At 38.7% G+C, this 18,018-nt stretch overlaps 2 protein-coding genes across 2 annotated transcripts in view; one reads left to right on the top strand and one right to left on the bottom strand.

Annotated features, from left to right (window-relative positions):
- Nucleotides 1–4,075, top strand: part of GPR39 (G protein-coupled receptor 39) — a 79,135-nt gene extending 75,060 nt beyond the window's left edge. The window contains exon 2 of the mRNA XM_008922958.3: nucleotides 2,671–4,075. Coding sequence (XP_008921206.1) covers nucleotides 2,671–3,194 — 524 coding nt within the window. The 3' untranslated portion in view covers nucleotides 3,195–4,075. The remainder of the gene's footprint in view (nucleotides 1–2,670) is intronic.
- On the bottom strand, nucleotides 3,052–17,696 carry LYPD1 (LY6/PLAUR domain containing 1). The gene is made up of 2 exons (XM_008923048.3): nucleotides 17,528–17,696; nucleotides 3,052–3,804 (listed from the first exon to the last, which is right to left on the bottom strand). The coding sequence occupies exons 1-2, from the start codon at nucleotides 17,694–17,696 to the stop codon at nucleotides 3,569–3,571; spliced, it is 405 nt and encodes a 134-aa protein (XP_008921296.2). The 3' UTR covers nucleotides 3,052–3,568.
- Nucleotides 17,697–18,018: the final 322 nt, after the last annotated feature.

The raw sequence follows: 18,018 nt of genomic DNA, 5'->3' as shown, positions 1-18,018 counted from the left end.
AAATATTGTGAGTCACTCAGCATGTTTATTTACATGGTGCACCTCCTTTGAGTCAACAAGCATGTTTTCAAAGTGTAAAAATGGACAATTAGTCATCCCTGGAAAACAACTGTTTTGCAGACATCTCCTCCCATCCCCCAAAAGACTGACATCACCACACTGTGCAAGGGCACAAGCAGCTAATTTTTCACCTGCTGTAAACCCTAACAAATATTCAGTTTTTCAGAACAAAAGTGTCTGAAAAATATAACATGGCATCTTAAGCACTTGGCAGTTTGAATTAAAAAGAAAGGTCAACGGCAAAGAATTCAGATACAAGCAAAAAATCAGACATCTCAGAGACTGCAGTTGAGCTTTAAAACTGAATGTACTCATTGTTTGCTCACAGTTTTTTCACAGCAGCATTCATAATTTAGGAAACTATTAATCAGCATGATGAAGTATCCTGTTTCTAACCAAGAACAACAACAACAAAAAAAATGACACAATACAGCTTATTTTCACTTCCCTTGAAAGAGATCATCTGGTAAAATTTGACAAGAAGTCTGCAGACGTGGGTTTGTGAACTTGGCATTTAAGTTGCACCAGAGAAAAAGCCCCATGGGAGCAGAAGAATCCTTTTGCTGCCTTTTTATAAGGCCCATCACAAGTCATTGCTCAGGGGGCATTATTTTCTGTTTGTCTGCGCCAAGACTGCTACCCCATATTTATTATGCTGACAGCAGGGAAGAAGCACTGAAGGCTACAAAATTTGCAGGACTAATACAAAATTCAGATCAACCTTTGACAGAGACACAACAGGTACTGAAAAGTGAGGCAAGGCAGCAGGGGAAGAGCAAGCAAAGGGGCAGGGAGAGGGTTGTGTGGAAATGAGAGTAAAGAAACAGTGGCTGAGGAGAGTTCTCATAGGCAAAGAACAGAAAATGGCAAAGGTAACACATTTACCACTGGCCTGCCAACAACAGCCCTTTGGGGCTCTTAATCCAGTGTTGTAGTTTAAGATGCACTCCTGCCCCGTCCCACCAAAGTTATTGTACCATTAGGTGATTACAGAAGCAAGGGATCAAAAGGAAAACTTTTATTGAGTAGCTCATTCAGGGAGATAATAAATTTGTTGAAGTAATCATTGCTTTCATTAGCAATTTTTTTTTTTAAAAGGCGTTTCATACCTTTTCTTTGCTTGGGGGTGGTGGTGGAGAGATCTTAGGACATACTCTGATGAAGCTCTAGCAGTTTCAAAGTTGTGAAAAATCTTTCTTCTCTTTTCTATCTCCCTTCTCTGCTACATTCATATCTTCCCACTAGAGAAGTATCATTTTCCTGGCTTCAAAAGTCAGTGTGTGCTATTTCAGAACGGCATTCCAACAGTGACCTGTTCAGTGGGGGCAATCTGACTCAGTCTAGACGGGTAAGAATTAAAATGCTTCTGTGCTGCTGTTGAGAGCAGAGGTCAGACATTGGATGAGATTAGCAATGTAACACAAGTCTGCGCAAGTAAGAACTATCCCATCAGGATACTCCCTGCTGTTCTGTGTGCCTGCAGCAGGGAAGGAGCCAGCCTGTACCTTCTGCTCCCTCCAAGTGTTCCTGTAAGGCACGTTTCCTGCAAAGGGAAAAACAAAGTGGGGACAGTAAACTGGTGGCTGCATTGTGTGCCGGTAGTGGGGGTGCAGTGAGAGGAATTACTTTGTACCTGGTATCTCCTGTAAGGTGTCAGGATTTCCAGTACTGACACACACCAGCAGTGAGGATGCCATTGAGGATCCAGGTGTCTTGTCCCTGCTCCGTCTCCCGCCTGGGAACAGCCAGCTCAAGTCACTGATGTGTTTCTGCAGGGCTGCTGCTCTGATGATGGCACCACCACTGCACCCTACTGAACACCGCTCCACACAGGCAGAACTTTTAAGACACCCAGCACTTCAGTCACCCTCTTTTTAATGCCATTAGTGATGCAGCAACATGTATTTATATTTACATATAAATACAAAATGGTCCAATATCACATTTTTAAGCATAATTTATAATCTGAAACTGCTTACAATTTCATGACTAGGTTTGGGTTTTTCTCATTTACATTCATCATTTAATTCCACTGGAATTTGATTTTTAAGAAAGCCCAACATATCTTAATTACCATAAAAAGATCCATACACATTTTACTTAAAAATAGCTTCTGTAAGAGGAAATCTACCAAAAATAACACGAAATATATTATTATGCATACATTTTCTTTTTTGTAAAGTACAAACAAGAATCTGATCTCTTCTGGGTATTGCCTGATCTAATATGGCTATAAGTTCTATTTATTTTGTTTGTTTTTCAAAGTAAAGGGAAAGACATAAGAAATGTAAGACCAAAAACCAAAATAAAATACATTCTTTTCAAAGATACAGATGATCAGAGAATGAACACTTTGAAAACTAAAAAATGACAACAGGTACAAAGAAACACTACCCAAGCACTATGTGGCCTTTTGTCAGAGCATGTGCTGCAATGACCCTGTAACAGTTATTAAAAATAACAAACAAAAAAGTGCTACTGGCAGAAAAAGCTGTCAAGCAAACACTGAAAAATTGGTACTATTTCCTAACAAGTAAGTGCAGAACTGATAGTATTTTATGTGTTTTCCCCCATGTATGCACACCTCTTTCTTCCTCTTTCTGCTTGCAGGGCTGATCATTGCTACTCTGGCGATATGCTGGATGCCAAACCAGGTGAGAAGGATCATGGCAGCTGCTAAACCGAAGCAGGACTGGACTGTACCCTACTTCAGAGTGTACATCACCCTCCTTCCCATCGCTGACATCTTCTTCTACCTCAGCTCGGTGGTGAACCCCCTCCTGTACAACATCTCCTCGCAGCAGTTCCGCAGCGTGTTCCTGCAGATCCTGCGCTGCCACCTGACCATCCAACACGCCAACAGGGAGAAGTTCCTCAGAGCCAACCAGAGCTCCAGAGCGCGGAGCAGCCGGTCCCTACGCCCGCTGCTCTTCATGTCGTCGAGGCGCAGTTCTTCCACCAAGGGCAACACCAAAGTTTTCCTAAGCACCTTCCAGAAGGAGCCCACGCCTGACTGCAGTCCACAGAAGCCAGGTCCTGAATCACCAGAGCCCAGCCTGGAAGCAGTGCCCCTCGAGACTAGCTCAGAGCATGGTCCAGACGCACAGAACGGCCTTTGTGAACATCAAGTATGACTTCATAAGGCAAAGTTAATGATTAGCAATGAACTTAAAAAAACACGGAAATTAAAATGACCCAGGAAAGTGACTACATCTCAAAAGGAATAACACAGATGGGTTTGTTTCCAGTTATGCAAAAAGAGCAGGAGTTCTGTATCCTGCTGGGATTTTTAAGTGCACACTGGAAATTCAATCTGCTAACTGAACTCATTAGCTGCCAAAAATATCAGCCCCTCTCTCCACACAACCACTGAACTTCCCTCGCTGTTGACAGGGATTTGGAAACAAACAGAAAATAATTGCAGTGTCTTTGAAGAAAGGAGGAGACAGAATGAATTGTGTCGGGGCAAAAAAAAACCAAAAAACAAACCACCAAACTTGCTTGAAGTTTAGCAATACAAAAACAACAGAGTAAATTTAAGAAGCAGAACAGTGGTCATCACTTGTGCCCTTGGCACCACACCAGAATTCCCCCTCTTTTTCGGCCGGGGTCCATTGCAGAGCGGAGTGTTGCAACAGCTGATGCAAACAGAGTTCACCTTCCCTGGAGAACAGAAGGACTGGTACCCAGCAGAGGCGATCAGACACGCGGCTGAAGACGCGCAGGACTTGCGGTACATGATTCCTGTGACACAGAACAAAGGTTACTTAGTTTGATGTGAACATGGTTTTGCTTTACAACAGGGTTCATGCTTGAAAACTGTCGTAAAACCAGTTTACATTCCCAAAGCAGTGCTGGTGATTAAGGCAGACACCTCAGTGGTGACACGACCAACAACTCTGCGCTGCAGGAGCAGCACAGTCACTCTGCTTTGGATTTCTCTAGTTTGATTCTGGTTGGAACCAAAAATATTACAGACCTGATTTACATAATGTATATCAAATGATGCATTTTATAACTGGAATTTTTCATCTTTCAGAATAAACTGTCTGAATAACTGAAATGCAATTACTGAGAAAATTAGTTTTGTTTCTATTGCTGAACAAGTCTGAATTAAGGTGTCTAAGTAATTACAGCTTTCTATGCTGTTAATTTGTCTTTTGAGTGTTTTTTTTTCCTTTTCTTGTTCCTTCACCACACACAGACAAGAAACCAAGAGTAAAAGGAGAATGAATATCAGCAAAACTTTCATCCTCTCCCCTTCCTCTTTAATTTTTTTTTAAAAGAAAAACTATAAGTGCTCTTCCAGGTAATCTCAGTTCCTTCTTGTCTTTGAAGTTTAATAACCTCAACAACAAAAATTTCCATTTCTATAGGAATGTCTTGTCTGAATTGAAAGTCTTCTCTTTTTTAATGTAATTTAAATTAATTTTAATTAATAATCTAATTTATAATTTCTCAAATTGTTTTTAACTGAAAAAAATACATTCTAATGTACACAGCTGTTATTTGAACATGGTTTTTAAAGGCTTTAAAATACACAGTTGTGTTTTCTCAAGCTGCAGTGGAAAATTGTTATGGCAGTTCCACCACTCATTACTCTAATATTCTCCTGCAACTGATACAGTAGAAATTGTGTCTTAGAAAAACAGACACATAACAGAAATAGATAATGGAGGTTTGCTCATATTGCCTTGCAGTTACAAGGAGAGCTAAATATTTCCAAGAATAAAAATCACTGTTCCTTTTGAACATGGGATTCTCAGAAAGTTGGGTTTTTTTTCCTCCTGAAGAGCATGGGAACAGGATTCTCTTGAAGAATGGTGCTTCTCCATCCTGTATCATAGTCCCAGAATGTTTTCAAACCCACAATGATGGAGACATTTTTTTGGAGGGAGTGAAGCAGGAATATGACCCATAGGTACCGAACATGCAATACCTGCAGGTACCTGTTCAGTCCCCAGGGACTTTGGAAACAAACACTACAGCACCTTCATGATCCAGTGGATACCTCTGCAGTGGCAATGGGCACTGCACTACTGAAGGCTGCAGGTAGAACACTGTTTGTTTGGGTTGTGCTCAGAAAGAAGGATTTCCTGTCTTCAGAAACTTTTAATTAAAGCAATTCTTTTATACTGTCACACACTGCTGCCATCCCAACAATGCAAGGGTTTCCTTATTTTGTGTTCTCCCTCTGCAAATCTCAACCCTGAAACATGTTTTGAGGCTATCTATCTTGTTAAACTTATGAAGAGAAGCCCTCAAGTGAGTGTTAAATCTTCCTCTGTCTTCAGTGAGCTTCAATCAATCAACACAGCAGGTAGAGCCTTTTCTCAAGGAGGAAGTGGAGCTACAGGCTGTTCTCGCTGTAACAGCAAAGGCACACAGATCAAGCAGCACTACAGTAATCTTTATTACTACAGTTTGCAAAAAGAAGGGAGCCCTGTCTCTGTTGACAAACCACTCTTGTCAAGAAGCCTCAACGGTGCTGCCACTGGTTGGCTTTACAATGCCAAAATCTCAGCTGATGTTCCCCACAAGGACCTGGTACTTTTCCACGTTCCTCCTGCAGTATTGCCAGAGCCAAGGCATATATGACCCTTCCCATGTCTACAATTAACTTTTTTCCTTCCCCCTTCCTCTTGAGAAAGGAATCCTGTATTCAGTGAAACTAGGCACAGTGATTGTCCTCTGTTCGCTAATCCCACATCTCCCCATCACATATTATTTCTCTGTAACTACAGCCAGCTATCATTCCTCAGTCTTCCATATCAACAGCAGTGAATTTGACTTTCCCCTCAAAGACCAAGCCTCCAAAAAGCTTTTGACACTGGCATATTTCCTATTCCTGTCATTTTATAGATCACTCTCTTCCTGCCATTTCCTTTTCACAGGTTTCCTGCTAAGTCCTGTTCACAATTTGAACCAATAAGTGATTTATTAGTTTGGGTCCCTGAAATATCACACTTTGCACTTCTTCCATAGATTAGGAGATTAGAATTGTTCAGAGCTGTGAACAATTAGATGATGCCCTCTGAGGCATGGCTTTCACCAGGCAACTCCAGGAAACCTCTACTCCAAAAAATTAAAGTCCTGCAGCTTAACTCCATGTGTTTACAACAGCTCTGTTCTCCAGGATCAATTCCACAGAAAAATCCTGAGCATCTTTTGAAGTCAAAACACAGTATTCCTGTACAGACTGAAATTTTATTTCTCAAAGTTTCATGAACAGATGAACCACATTCACACCCAAACAAAGAGAATAATCTAACTAACAGCAAAAAAATTGTAATGCTTCTCCTGTGGCTTTTCTGTAAATGTGTCTTACAATAGGAAATTACAGTCCCAAATGAGTCTTTATCCCCATTCCCAGCTCTAATCTGAATTGTAACATGATTTTTTACATAAATAAAAAAGTTAGTATTTCTATCAGCTTTTCAATAGCTCCTTGGCTAATGACATGCCCTTCCATCCAAAATTTTGTCTTTAAGTACTAATAGATTCTTTTGATCTTAAAAATCAGCTGCTATCACACTAAGTGTTTTTTTAGGAAGCATCGGATATGAAACAAACTTGATCAGCATAGAAAAGCTCTGCTGTTTCTCTTGTTCTGCTGTATCCTTACAGCAAGTTACAAATGCAAACAGACAGAGGTTGATGGAAAAAAGAGATAATGTTAGCACTACAGGAGTGACATTTTTAAAACAATTGAGCTGTGAACTTCACTTATTCTTAAACCTCGTTCCTATCATATAGCGATTCCAGATTAATTGTGGTAGGATATAAATTAGTATAACTGACTTCTGTGGTTTGATGGCAGGGACACAATCTCCTTGCTCCAGCAAACAGGTTAATGGACCCCAGTAACTGCAGCTCAACCCAAGTTCAGATGGGACAGCAGCATCCTTTCTGGATTATATCTAGAGATGTCTCCTCAAACTCCTCCTTTGCAGTGGATTATTGTACTGCTGAACCATTCCAAAACGATTCCCGAGATCTTCCTGAATCATTTGCCACCAGCAGGTTGAACTGCAGACAGTTCTTCAAAGTGGTTATCTGCCTCATAAGACTCATACCACAGACATAACTGCTAATTACCAGGTATTCTTGCTTGAACAATCAGCTTGGTACATTCATTAACATATCACCCAGAAAAATAATCGCAAATCTTTCTGGAAGCTTTTCTTCTATCTCAGATTGTTCTGAGTAGCTGGCTAGGTGAGGAGACTACGTTTTACACTCTGCTTTTGCCAGGATGGGGTCATTCCCAGCTATCTACCTTCAACAACTAGTACACAATTTATATTTACTACTACTCAATTAGTATATTTACTGCCCAATCTCTCGATGGATTAGCCCTGAGTAATTTTTCCCTTTTCATGGATTCAGCAGCCCCCCAACAGCATTGTGGTTATGCATATATGTAGGCACTATAATGATATTTTACTGTGAAGTACCCACTACTGACAAATTGATTTTCCTTCATTTTCGCTTCAAGGTTTGTGGGGGTGGCCAAGGATGTAGTTCAAGTACAAGTACTTTTAAGAAGAGAGGGAAGTACACAGAACTAGAATAGCTGTGTGATAACATGCTAATATTCTACACCCTCTCCTGTCACCAAGTACCTACTACAACTACATTTGTTTTCAAGGCTTTTTTTAAAGCAGTTTTGGGCTTAAATTTGACATTGAGAATTTATTCCTATACTAAGCAACTTGCCTATTGTTACATCTCTCTCTGCCCCACAAGTGGTCACATATTTAGACAGTGTCAAGGCCCAAACTACTATTTCTGCCTTATTCCAGTGAAGTGATGGATGTAAATCTTAAGGCTTTTCTATAGTTTCTGCTTGCAATATTGATTTTCTCACCTACATCCAGTCTAGTCCTGTGTGTCTGCACGTTGGCACTGTTTTGGCCATTTTCAAATGCATTCTGTCTTGATAGCAACAAACAATTCAAGCTACAATTTATTCAAATCCAAAAGTGAGTGTTCTTCCATCTACGCTGTCTGCAGAGCCCAGTACATTTCTCTTGAATAACAGCTTAACTTGTTACTAGGACAACCAAAAAAGGTGACATCACACCTACTTCTTACACTATGTGTATGCAGAAGGCACCAGAAGATCCAAGTTTTTTCTCTTACTGATTGAAAAGGACCTTATAAGGCACCTCTAATTCTTCTGTTCTAGCAGGTACAGACAAAAAAAGAGGCAGTGTAAGCATGACTCTCCAACTTTTAAGAGCCAACCATACCCCAAGCAGTATGCAAGTTCAGTTTGCACCTGTACTCCCAAGACCGTCCTTCAGCAAAATATGCAGAAGGTCTCTGAAGCCAAAATAGGCAACTAGGATATCACCACTGAGACCAGTGACCTAATTTCTAACAAAACAGTCACCTTTCCATTCCCATGACCCCACTACTCTGAAGCTGCTTTCTGCAATGGTACAGCTCAGCAGGAAATTGCAGCCCTCTGCTTCACCCCAGATCAGTCTATGGCCTCATGGCCACTAAACTCTTCTCTCTAAGCTTGACTCAGTCAAGTAGACATTGTCCTTTGCCCAACACAAACTCTTCCAAGTGTGACAACCCACTCCACACGAAATGCTCTCTACCTTATGGGCTATGACTGACACTCCTCATTTTTAAAGAAAGCTTTTTCTACACCATTATGTACATATCCAGCTTCAAAGGCACACATAAGGTAAGTCTGCAACTCATTCCACAAACACTGCTTTAGCAAAATCCCCTCCACATACTCTGAGTAGATCTGCAACATCAAATATTTTGGAGCATAATAAGTAGTCTGTGACCAACTAGGACCCAGCAATGAGGCCTCCTTGAACAGTCACAAACCATCTTTTCAAGACTGGACCATGTGCTGGAGGCAAACACAGAGCTGTAACTTCAGGCATGTAGAAAAGTTCTGTATCTTAAGATAAGTTACTGAGAAAGCTAACAAGGCAGATAAGACAAGTCTGAGGTGTGCCTTTAGAACCTTGGCAGAATTTCCATTCAACTTTAAATTTGGTATTTAAAACCTTGCCCATCTTCTCCAAGCAAGCAGTGGAAAACTGGCCAACAGTGGACAATTCATATTGTAGCACACACAACCCATGAGAGGCCCCCAAAATTTGTCCTCTCTCTCACATTAGCATATTGTCATGACTTGTATGTGACCTGTTTTGGGTATTCTCTTAATGTTGTTTCTCATAAAGACAAGTCAAAGACTGTGTTTATGAACCAATACTCCCTTTATTTTAATATCCTGAGTGGTTCCAACCATCTTATATCACTGAAACATTCAATTTTCTGATTTTGTGAATCTGCAAGTTTTCCTTCTTATTGTGCATAGACAATGTCTGCTCTGCCTATCCATGTTTTGCCAGGATGGGGTCATTCCCAGCTATCTACCATGCTTCATGATTTAATAATATGTCTCATCCTTTATTCTTTTTGCCCTAAACTGTCACTTTTTTACCCTGCACTTGAGTGAAATGCATCACCCAGTCGGAGTTACAAAAGCTCTTTTGTGACATCTGCCAAAAACTAAAATGAGAACTTATACTAGTGCAAGAACAACATGTAAACATCCCTTTCTAAGGAAAATAATATAAATGTGACTATTTCTGGATTTTACTGTATCAGTAATGCTCAAAATTAGGTTCAGACAAATAGGTTTGTAAATTATATTTTTTAGTTTCCATATTAGGTTTTATGCCTCTCATACAGAGACAGACTCCAAAGTTCCTATCGTGATTTGCAGTTTTCTAGAGAAAGTGCTTATAAATATTTTATCTAATAAAGTCCTAAATATCTTAGAAGGTGACTGAATGTTGAAAAGCAATCAATCATTTTTTTTGACATTGTGCTTCCCCAAACAACTGCCATTTTAGTCAGACGATGTTTTTACTGGTATAAAAGATAAATTAAGATTCCTGAACACATAGTCTTTCATCTATGACTGTAAATGCATTGTTAAAAAAACCCAAAACAAACAGTTTGAGTGTAAAGTATAACCATATCCAACAATGTCCTCTGTGTTTCATTTTACAGTAACTCTTCCTGTCCTTGTGAACTCCAGAGAGAAAGTTGAGGAGAGAAGGGGTTTAAATAATTTGCACCTTGTCGGACATTTTATCATGAAATTTACTAATTGCCTTATAAACAGCTAATAGCAGCTAATTAAATATTGTAAGCTACTACAGTCAGTGTTTTCCAGATTAAAAAAAAAAAAAAGGCACTGAAATTATGTGACTTGAAATCTATTGCAAAGCTATGTCGAGCGCTTCCTGATTTTTAATCTTGTGTCTTAGGACTGCAGCTATTTCATCCTGATCCTCCTTTGATGCATTCAGTAGACAAGATAAAAGCATATTCACGTCATTAGGCTCTTGCAGAGTATACAATTCTGTAAAAGAAAAAAATAAAACAAAACAGAAAGAACCCACATCCCGCCAGACTCTACCTGGTTGAATTAGCATATTCTCATCACAATTTTCTGTGAAAACTTAATATCGTCACAAATCCTCCACACATTTGGCACTTTTTAAAAGCTGCACTTCTTTTTCAGGAACTAACAGGAAGCTTTTGACAATGAAAGGCTGGCCTTTTAACTCTCCTTCTGACCCTCACTGACATGACACTTTGCAGAAATTAAATCAGCTCAGAAGAAAGCTGGACAATTGTTGACTGACAGAGGACAAGGGTTTAGATTACCTTGATATCTCTTTGTAAGTCATGCCTTCTAATTCTGGTACTGGAAATATGACACAAACCAGCATTGTTAATAACAGAAAACAGCACAAAGTAGTCTTTGTCACTGCTTGCAGCATCACAAAGCTGAAGCAAAGCATTAAAATGCTTAAAAATGCATAGGCTGAGAAAGTTAAGTACAGCAGCTAATGGTGGTACTGTCAAATATTTTTTAAAGCCATGGGAGGTTACAAATGAGAGGTCAAAGCTCAAATTTCACCTGCATATCAAATTCCTTTGTTTCCTACTGCCCTTATTAATTTCTCTGCTCACTAATGTGGACTTACAGTCAAGCACTAAAACGTACAATCTTCCCAACAAAAGAAGCTCACAGCCTTCCATCATCTCCTCTTTCCTGATACAAAGGTATCGAGATCTAAATGTCCTTGGGTATCAAGATCCAAATATACTTGATCTTCGAGAGAGAGAGGTAAACTTAAGACTCAATTTTCAGAATCCCATATAACCATTTTCCTTGGCAATCCTTGTTTGCTGAAATGAAGCAATAGCCCTTATGTCTTTACAAATGTTAAAATGCTGTACCCTTGCAATAAGTCCCATAAATAATTTTACACATGAATAGTCTTGCTGCATTCTTAATTAGTGTCCTTACCAATTTCAATGGAATGCCTCATATGTTGACACTTGCACGCCAGAACTTTGGAAATTCATTCCCCCTTTATATATTTAGCTATTTTCATGCTTAAAGTTTTACAGCCTGTTCAAAAAATATCCAGACTATGATGGAAAAACAGAAATAAAACCATTTTGGATTAATTAGAACTCATTTGCCAATGTTTTGATAAGGTCACTGGGAGCTAAGACAAGTGATAGGGTCAGGTCACAAGAAAGTTTGGAAAAACAGACTGCATGTAAAATACAATAGGAAATTTCAAAGGGGTTTAAGAGACACCCAGCTGTGGGCACTGTATCATCACAAAATTAATTTGTATACCTTTTATACAAGCCTGAGGAAAAAAATAACAAAAAGCTATTGTCCATGTCCTGTGAAAAATGAAATTCACTGGACCAGATACCATATCTTCCTTAAAATAATACAGACTTCATCACTTCTGCACTTGGATTTTTGTCATGACTTGAAAGTCATAAACTGCTTGAACTTAACTCCACTGTAGCTTTTCTGTACTGAAAGAAAGCCAGAACAGCAACCCACTACCTACTGTCCATAATTCCTCCTTAGCTGACACACTTGGGTCAGCTCATTGCATAAGTGGTTGCAAGTTTTCTGAGCAACCCAAAGATTTGAAAAAATTTACAATAAGCAAACGGCTCTGGCATCTGAAAAAAAGTCCTTCTGAATGGTGATAGATCCACAGCTCCAAGTTTTCAGCATGCAGTGTAAATTACCCACATACGTAGTAAGTCTTTTAAAATAATATAATAATTTTTACATTATTATATTATGCTTTATTTTGAATAAAAATAATTCAGAAGTTATTTTATGTTGATACACTTTTAACAACAGAGAGCGTAGAAGAAAACAAAAAATCCAGCAGCAGCTCAGTGGATGTTTCTTACTGTTTCTAAATGGATACAGGGGATTGAGCTACTACCTATAAAACTTTAATGCCTGAAGAGATTCTGAAGACATTAAACTTTGTTCGCTGTTTTAATCATTTTGTCAATGAAAGTACACCAGAGCACAATTTCCCCTTGATACCAGTATGCAATTAGTACTAGTACTAATGGATGCTATACATGAACAGAAAAAAGTATGAGCTATACAGAAAAAAGGAAGTGCTTATGTAATCCTTAACAGCCACATACAAAGCAACTCAATCATGGCATCAACACAGTGCAACAAAACTGAGTATTAATCACAGGTAGGGAAATTACCATAGGCCAACTCATCACTCAACGTAGACACTGATAAAACAAACAACTGGAAAGCAAATACTGAAAAGAATTCAAAGAAATAGATAAAATAAAATTATAATTCAATCCTGAGATCATGATCTTGCTCATGCTGTTCCCATGCACTACTTTTAAGCACACAATTACAGCAGTTGCTTTAATTACACTGCAGGATTACATCCTATGTAAATATATTAAAAGGACCATTGTACACCAAACAAATAAGAAAAGTTTGTTGTTGCAGATTAATAGAAATAACAAGGTTGTTTCCAAATTTGCTTGCAAAGAAAAATTCCTGACATTTTGAAGTATTAGTCTTGCTACCGTAGTTCTTTTTTTTTTTTTTAACCTTACAAAAGCAAAAGTTAGTAAAAGTACATTCATAACTACATTAGAACACAAGGTTCCAAAACACTGGAATACAATTGTTCCAAACATGCACATGGGCAGGTTTACTTACAGAGAATTCCAAGAAATTTAGACTGGCTACCTCTCTGGGCTGATCGTCTCATCCTTCCTGCTTTATTTCTCTGATGTATTCACATTGCAATTGCATTTTGCCTTAAGTAGGTTTTAGATCAGCCTTTAAACTCTGATAGCTCTTGCCCTCCGTAAAAGGCAAATGGTAATGATAATTACCATTATCAGTGTGTTTTCTATGAGCATATACACATTATATACTCATCTACACATCACCAAGATGTTTCATCTGATCCCAATATACTGTGGGATTTATTCGTTCCTACATATATTCTAAAAGTGAAGGAACACCGATAGTTCTAAGTTAAAAATCCATAGGAAGGAGAGAGGCAAGTGGGAGCAGGAAATCTGCCATGGGTATTTCCACAAAGTATCTGCAAATGGAATTATTGTAAGAACTTTGATCCTTTGTCAAACATTTAAGCTACACAGTTTTCAAACATCTGCTTATTAACTTGAAGAATGCGCTAGAAACTTATCCTTTACAATTAATTTCTGAGACATAAGAAAATTACATGGTATCATCTTGAGTGCCACTTTCCATTCTGATCATTCCTCCCCCTGAAGAAAAGATTTTTTTAAGATTTAATTAAAATACTAGTTTGTAAGATTCTGTATCACAGGCAAAATACCATCTTGTCCTGTATCTCCCACTGGAACAGTATGTTGACATAAACATAAAACTTCCTCTAGCAAAATTTTTAAATACAACTCAGCTTAAAGTGAGAAAATTTTATCATTTACTTGACGAAGTCTCTGGTTCTCTGCACTCACAGATCCCCAAAGTGCAACTGAAATACAAACTGCCACAGCAAAGTGCACGTCTACAGGGGAGGCAGAATTATACTATTCCACATAATCACTTAATCTGATACATGCTTGTGTATCACTCAATTCTCAATTCACTTTAAGGTGTGCAATGAAGTAAATTCCTACCAGACACTACAAACAGCTGAGATAACATGCCAGATGATCTAATCCAAAATATGAGTTACTAACACCTGCATTCTTAGCTGCTTACATCAGAGGCTGCCACACTAACAGCCACTTTTTAAGCTCTGGATTAAGAACATGCCTATGCTGCTATTTCTCACCTGGAGCTGGTTCTCCGGAAATTGAGATAGTGTTCTGAGAGAACACAGTGACATCTAAAGCACTAACCCTAATTTTAGAGAAACTGAAGGGGAATGCTTTAACTATGATCAGGCATAAGAAACTTTTTGCAACATAAATAGGAAAAGCTGCACAGAGTTGTAGTTCAGCACCATGTTGCTTTTACTATGGGGAGTTTAATACAGAAACGAAGCTGAATCACAGAGCTGCCACGGCACAATTCCATGAACACTAATAAATACATAGGAAAAGAGTCACTGGCCACACACTGGGAGACTGTATGACACACCACAGAATGTAAACCAGCAACCCCCTTGATAGAAAACACAGATTAATGCATACTGCACAGGAAGGGTGGCTACATCAACTCACACCATGAACTTCATCTCAAAATACTGCATTTAACTTTTAAATAAGGTTTGAGAGAACTTATAACACTTCGCTCACTGACACAACTATATTTTATTAAGGACAGAAATGGGTTAAAATACAAACATTACACTGCTTTGACTGTATCTAGTCAAGAGTAAAAACTCTAATTATGAGATTGTGCTGTCAAATAAATGCAAATTCACATCTTTCATATTCTGGGTTAAAAACCTCGAACTCAAGTCTATTCTAAATTAAAATCAATATTTGAAACATTTCAGTTTCTAGTAATAGGTAACAACCAAAAGAATCGAGTTATGAAATGTACTGTTAGGAGTAGAATGAATTATTAAATGAAACTTGTGAAAGTAAGGCATTTATATTGCACACATTTAAATATCAATTAGGAAAAAACCAATAAAGGATGATGAACTAAGTCATATCTGTTTTACAACCAATCCTCTCTAAAACTGACTGAGGATAACAGAGAAACTAAGCTTGCAATGTAAATTTCACTGTTTGAAATAGGTTAAAAATTTCAATTCATTAACTAGCTGAAATTTTCAATCTCTAAGCTTAAAATTAATAAGAACTGCATTTATAGAAGTAAATTAAATAGAACAGTGGCACCTGCTATGCACAGCATGCTAGTTACCTCCTAAAGGAAAAATCCAAGGATCTGCTCAGAGAAAATACAGAATTGCAGAAACAGAAAAAAAAAACCACCAAGAAGTTTGTTTTAAGAACTCCATATTCCTATATTGCAAACCATTTCTTCATAGGAGTAATGGCAAATTATGCATCAATGTGTGTCTAAAATGTATTAAAACTGTTCCAGTTTATATTTTCAGTGTACCACAGTCACGCTGGCCTTGCCTGCCAGGCTGAGGAGAGATGCACAACCACCTATCCCACCCTCCTCATGCAGCACACAAGTGGCTGTGAGTGCACGTGTGCAAGCTGATTTATCCAGAAGACTTGCACTTCAATCTGCAAGGGGTTTACTCAGCTGAAAACACCCTAACACTCACCTGAAGGGAAGATTACAGATATGTTTCTGGAAGTTGATACAGGCTGAGGTTGTATTGAAATAAAAACATGAAGGAATCAGGCAAGGTATTAAAAAATTCCAAACAGCAAACACCAAACACCTGTTAAGAATTAAATGAGAACTGACTTTTTTGTCTATGTCTACAGCCCTCCAAATCACCACAACATCCATTCCAACCTACTGAAGTACTACAGAAGCTGTGGGGTGGAGATAGCAAAGCCTTCAAACAATCATTTAGAGATACTCAGACTTTAAAAGGACCTTGCAAGCCGTAACTATCTCATATCCCCACTATCCTTTCCAAGTAAACTTGAAATATAATACCCCAGAAAAATACAGCTTGAAAGAGACTAATCTTTCTTTAAACATACAGCTTTTTCTCTATGCTGGAGAGGTTCTAAGTATTTCACAGCAATAGTCAGTGTAGATGGTGTTATCCAGGATGAAACGCTGTCAGCTACTTTTGATGGGTAACAACAATTGTTATTATTTATCTAGGATTCATTACGTGCTGATCTGAAATGGCCAGCGCACATGGAACTAGCTGACTGATAAGCACTTGGAAGATACTGCTGAGTAGTTTGCTGATGCCAAGAACCATTGTTACTGTTCAAGATGGATGGCTGCACACATTTGTAGGTAGAGAGGCATCCTGCTGTTCCCAAAGGACTTGCTGAGAAAGGACAGGCTATAGCTTGATCTACATTAACAGCATAGGAGTTCTTTACATCAGAGAACTCCACGCTCTAAAGCACTGCCCTCACCTGCAAGACGTGCAATCCCAGAGAGCAGCTTCCCCTTAAATCAAGATTCTGAAGTCCCAGCCTGTTCCCTGCTCCCTAAACTACTGCTTGCTGCAGAGGCCATGTCCAGGCTGAGACTCCCCAGTGAGTTACTGTTGGATGCCCATTCTAATGCCCGGTGTCCTCATGGCTGCCTGCAGTCGGAGTAGGAGGGCTGCATGAGCTCCAACTCCCACAAACACACTTCCTTGCCATTCCCTAATAAAGTTCTTGCCTTCTACTCATGTAGAAAGCTAGAGCAACACTGACAGTTCCCTCTAAATCTCAAATGCCTTCCATGATACTTAATAAAACCCAGTCACTTGTACCACAGCTCAAAAGACAACAGAGGCAAGATGCAGAATCATGGCTAGTTTCCTCCTGAACACATTTATCTCCAAATATGAGAACTTTAATATTAATTACAGTAAGAGAAAAAACAAACAAACAAACAACTTAGAAAACTGGTATAGCAAAGAATCCATTTGAGTCCTTCCTCTGACCCCCTCCTCTTCCCTCCATAAACTTCCCCAAGTTACTGGGTATTTTTTAAATCCCTCTTTCCCTCTTGTTTGATGGTTTCTTTAATGGATGAAAGAAAAGATGACTGTACTTTCCTTCCCTTAAGATGAACCTTCAGAGTATATAAATTGCTTGAGTAAATAAAAGAAAGGAGGGAATTACTAATTTAATGCTCTTCCATCTCTTGGGGAAAAAGCCCATGTAATTAACTGTAATGAGATTAAACTAACTTGTTGTTATTAATTTTCCAGTGCTGAAAACTAAATCTGAGACCCATAAGACTGTGTATTAACTAGCTTTATCAACATTTGGCTTGCATCCTTCAGTTTTTACACCAGTTTTGAAGGAAAATTATTAACTTTGAGTTACAAAGTCACTCAGAAGTATTAGAAATTGAATCTGGTCCCTTTAGGTGGGAACACCAGATTCATCCATAACTGAAGACTGTGAATGGGTGGAACCAAAAGCAACAAATGCTATCCAAAGCAAATAAACAGAATAATAATTATTAAATTCTTACCAAAACTTTTTTCCATTACTTCTTTCTGACACATATCTTGAACATTCACTGTACAATTCACGATGAACTCTGGAGAAGAGCAGTCATTATTTAGCTGGAACTCCTCACACTGGTAACACTGTATTTGCAAGGCCAAACCTGGAACAGATAACATTTTGTTCAAAATCATAGAATGCTTTGGGCTGGAAGAGATCTTGTAGATCATGTCTTTCCAACCCCCTGCCACACGTTGCTCAAAGCTCCATCCAACCCAGCATGAATAGTAGTAAGAATATTAAAATAACTGTAAAAAAAAAAAAGAACCAACCACAAAACCAAACCAAATAACCAACACGTGCCAGGAATCCTCCTTATCTTTCCCTCTTCGCATTTCGCTGTTCCTAACTACTCCACAGCTCAGCGAAAGTATCCCTTTGACAAAAATAAAGAAAAACAAGCGTGCCGTCCGCTCAGCTGAGCCCAAGCTCTACGGGCTCAGCACCTGATGTGAT

This window comes from Manacus vitellinus, unplaced genomic scaffold (genome assembly GCF_001715985.3).
Source record: "Manacus vitellinus isolate BGI_N305 unplaced genomic scaffold, ASM171598v3 scaffold_22_pilon, whole genome shotgun sequence".
Taxonomy (NCBI): Eukaryota; Metazoa; Chordata; class Aves; order Passeriformes; family Pipridae; genus Manacus; species Manacus vitellinus.
The sequence above is the reverse complement of the archived record's forward strand: the minus strand, read 5'-3'. Positions and strand labels throughout refer to the sequence as shown.